General features: G+C 47.0%; 1 protein-coding gene across 3 annotated transcripts in view; it reads left to right on the plus strand.

Annotated features, from left to right (window-relative positions):
• LOC113814221 (uncharacterized) overlaps window positions 1-2,500 on the plus strand; it is an 11,993-nt gene that overhangs the window by 8,510 nt on the left and 983 nt on the right. For all 3 annotated transcript variants that reach the window (XM_027366256.2, XM_027366257.2, XM_070135043.1), the window contains exon 2: window positions 1,465-2,500. This exon is cut by the window's right edge and continues 374 nt beyond it. In XM_027366256.2, coding sequence (XP_027222057.2) covers window positions 1,487-2,500 — 1,014 coding nt within the window. In that variant the 5' untranslated portion in view covers window positions 1,465-1,486. The remainder of the gene's footprint in view (window positions 1-1,464) is intronic.

Raw genomic sequence — 2,500 nt, forward strand, 5'->3', positions numbered from 1 at the left:
AGCAAGCGCGGCCGAGGTGTCTGATGGAGAGTCATATATATTAATCTTTTACTTTCACTCGCGTTTTTTTTTTCTCTCTCTCTCCGTGCATGCAAAGGCCCCGAGGTTGCTTTGCATGCATGGCTGGGGGTTCGTGGGGGAGGGAGGGGGAGGGGGGGGGAGAAAAGGGGAAGGAGGAAGACAGGGAGAAAGAGTAAAAAGGTTGGGAGGAGAAAAGAAGGGGAAAGATATGGAGGAAGGAAAGAGAAAGAGAAACGGTGATAGGTTGAGAGACAGACAGAGAGAGAGAGAGACAGACAGACAGACAGACAGACAGACAGACAGACAGACAGACAGACAGACAGACAGACAGACAGACAGACAGACAGACAGACAGAAAGAGGAAGAAAAAAAAGAGAAAGACAAAGATAAAAAAGGAACAAGAGAAGGAGAAAAGAGTGAGACAAAACATGAAAGAGAGAAAGAGAGCTTTCGAACGGAAGAATAAAGCTGACAAAAAAAAAAAGTTATGTAAGCAAAATATTAGACCTTGCATACTGGAGAGGAAAGTCAGTCTATAACCTTAAGTTGTTATTATTAAGGCTATTGATACACAACTTATAACTTTGCTTATTATTTATTTTCCTAGGTCTGTATGCCTTAACAGTTGAGGGAAAGAGTGGTACTGTACGTAATTGATACTGTTATTACTTTTGTTATTGTTATTATTATTATTATTGTTTTATGATCATTAGTGTTGTTACTGTTATTATTATTATTGTCTTATGATCATTAGTGTTGTTATTATTATTATTATTATTATTATTATTATTATTGTTGTTGTTTTGTTGTCGTTGTTGTTGTCTGTTATTATTATTATTATTGATAATAATATCATTATGATTATTATGATAATAGTAATAATAATGATAATAATAATAATAATGATAATAATGATAATAACCATCATCATCGTCGTCGTCATCATCATCATATCATCATCATCATCATCATCATCATCATCATCATCATCATCTTCTTTAGTGTTGTTCTTAATGTATTAAAATACTGCTTTTAGTATTCTAATTTTTTCGTTAATGGCGAATTTCCAAATAAGATACATATTAATATTTTGCTGTAAAATTCAGTTGATATGTTTAACATTTAATTGGTATCATGTGGAGTATACATCAGAGTAGTTTAATGTCTAGATGGTTAAAGTTCATCTTAAAAATTAGTTTTATTTTTGTTAACATATACAGTTGCAAGGTGATTGATTTTTTGTATGTCAGTTTGATGCATGTGTATGTTTCCTCGCATTTCTTTTCATATAATGTCAAAACAGTTCCTATTTTTGTAGATATTTTATCATTTGTAATATTACGCTCATGCATAGACAGGTGATCTCTTGCCTTTTTCATATAATTTCAAGATGAATCACCTTTCTTGAGTGATCTCTGTTACTGACCGTCCCTCCTTCAACAGGACATGCCCCGACGCCACCGCCATGGCAGCTCCTCCGCCCTCGCCCGAGCACACGCCTCCCCCGTCGCCGTCAGCGTCCCCTTCGTCGTCAGATGAAGTCACCTCCCGCGCGATGCCGTCCAGCTCCCCGGGGTCGCAGTCTCCCTCGTCGACCTCCGCCTTTTCGCCCGCGGAGGCGTCGGCTCCCTCGCCCTCCGCTGCGGCGTCGACCGAACCCACCTCGACGACCTTGTCAAATAGCTTTAACCTCCCGATGGCCTCCAGCCGTGGCGCTGAAGGGGACGCAGAAGACGCGTCTCCGAGTTCCTCCAAAGCGGGCTTGGACTCCCCTCCCTACGCTGAAATGTCCAGTTCCTCCACGCAAGCTGCCTTCGAAGTGTCCAGCTCTAACTTGGGCCTCGACGCGCCCTCCTTCTGTGATATACCTCATAACTCGACGCCCGGCGCCAGCGGGACGAGCGGACCGTGTCCTGCTGACTCGTCGGAGGCGGCCTTCGCGCCTCGCCACTCCAGACGAGGGTCCGGGACGCCGCCGTCCTCTTCCAGATGGTCCTTGGAGTCTTCCAGTGTAACTAGTGAGTCCTTCGTGTCCAGATCAAGCTGGTCTCCAGCAGGCTTGCATATGGAAGCGGCTGCTGTGGAGCAAAATGTGTCGTCCCAGTGGTCGTCCCAGTCAAGAAACGGTTATCCAGAGACCGAGGTAAGCTCCACGGGGCCCCCGGAGTGTGCCAAAGCAGCCTCAGATTCTTTCCCAGAGTGGCCCTCAAGGCACGCCTGCAGCGGCCAGGCTGAGCCGGCAGCGTCCACGTCGTCCTGGCCGCACGACCCCGTGAACTCCACCGACGACGAAGGCGCTGCGAGAGCCTCCTGGGGCCAGGGCGGGGCCTCGCACGCATCCGGCAGCGCCTCGTGCGTGTGGCGATGCGATTCTCAGAACTCGGTCGCGGAGACGTCCACGTCCGCGCCGGCGTGGTGCCACCCGTCCTCCACCTCCGCCGCCCTTCCGACGTCCTCGCAGCACCACGCCCCCGGCCCT

This window comes from Penaeus vannamei, chromosome 20 (assembly GCF_042767895.1).
Source record: "Penaeus vannamei isolate JL-2024 chromosome 20, ASM4276789v1, whole genome shotgun sequence".
Taxonomy (NCBI): Eukaryota; Metazoa; Arthropoda; class Malacostraca; order Decapoda; family Penaeidae; genus Penaeus; species Penaeus vannamei.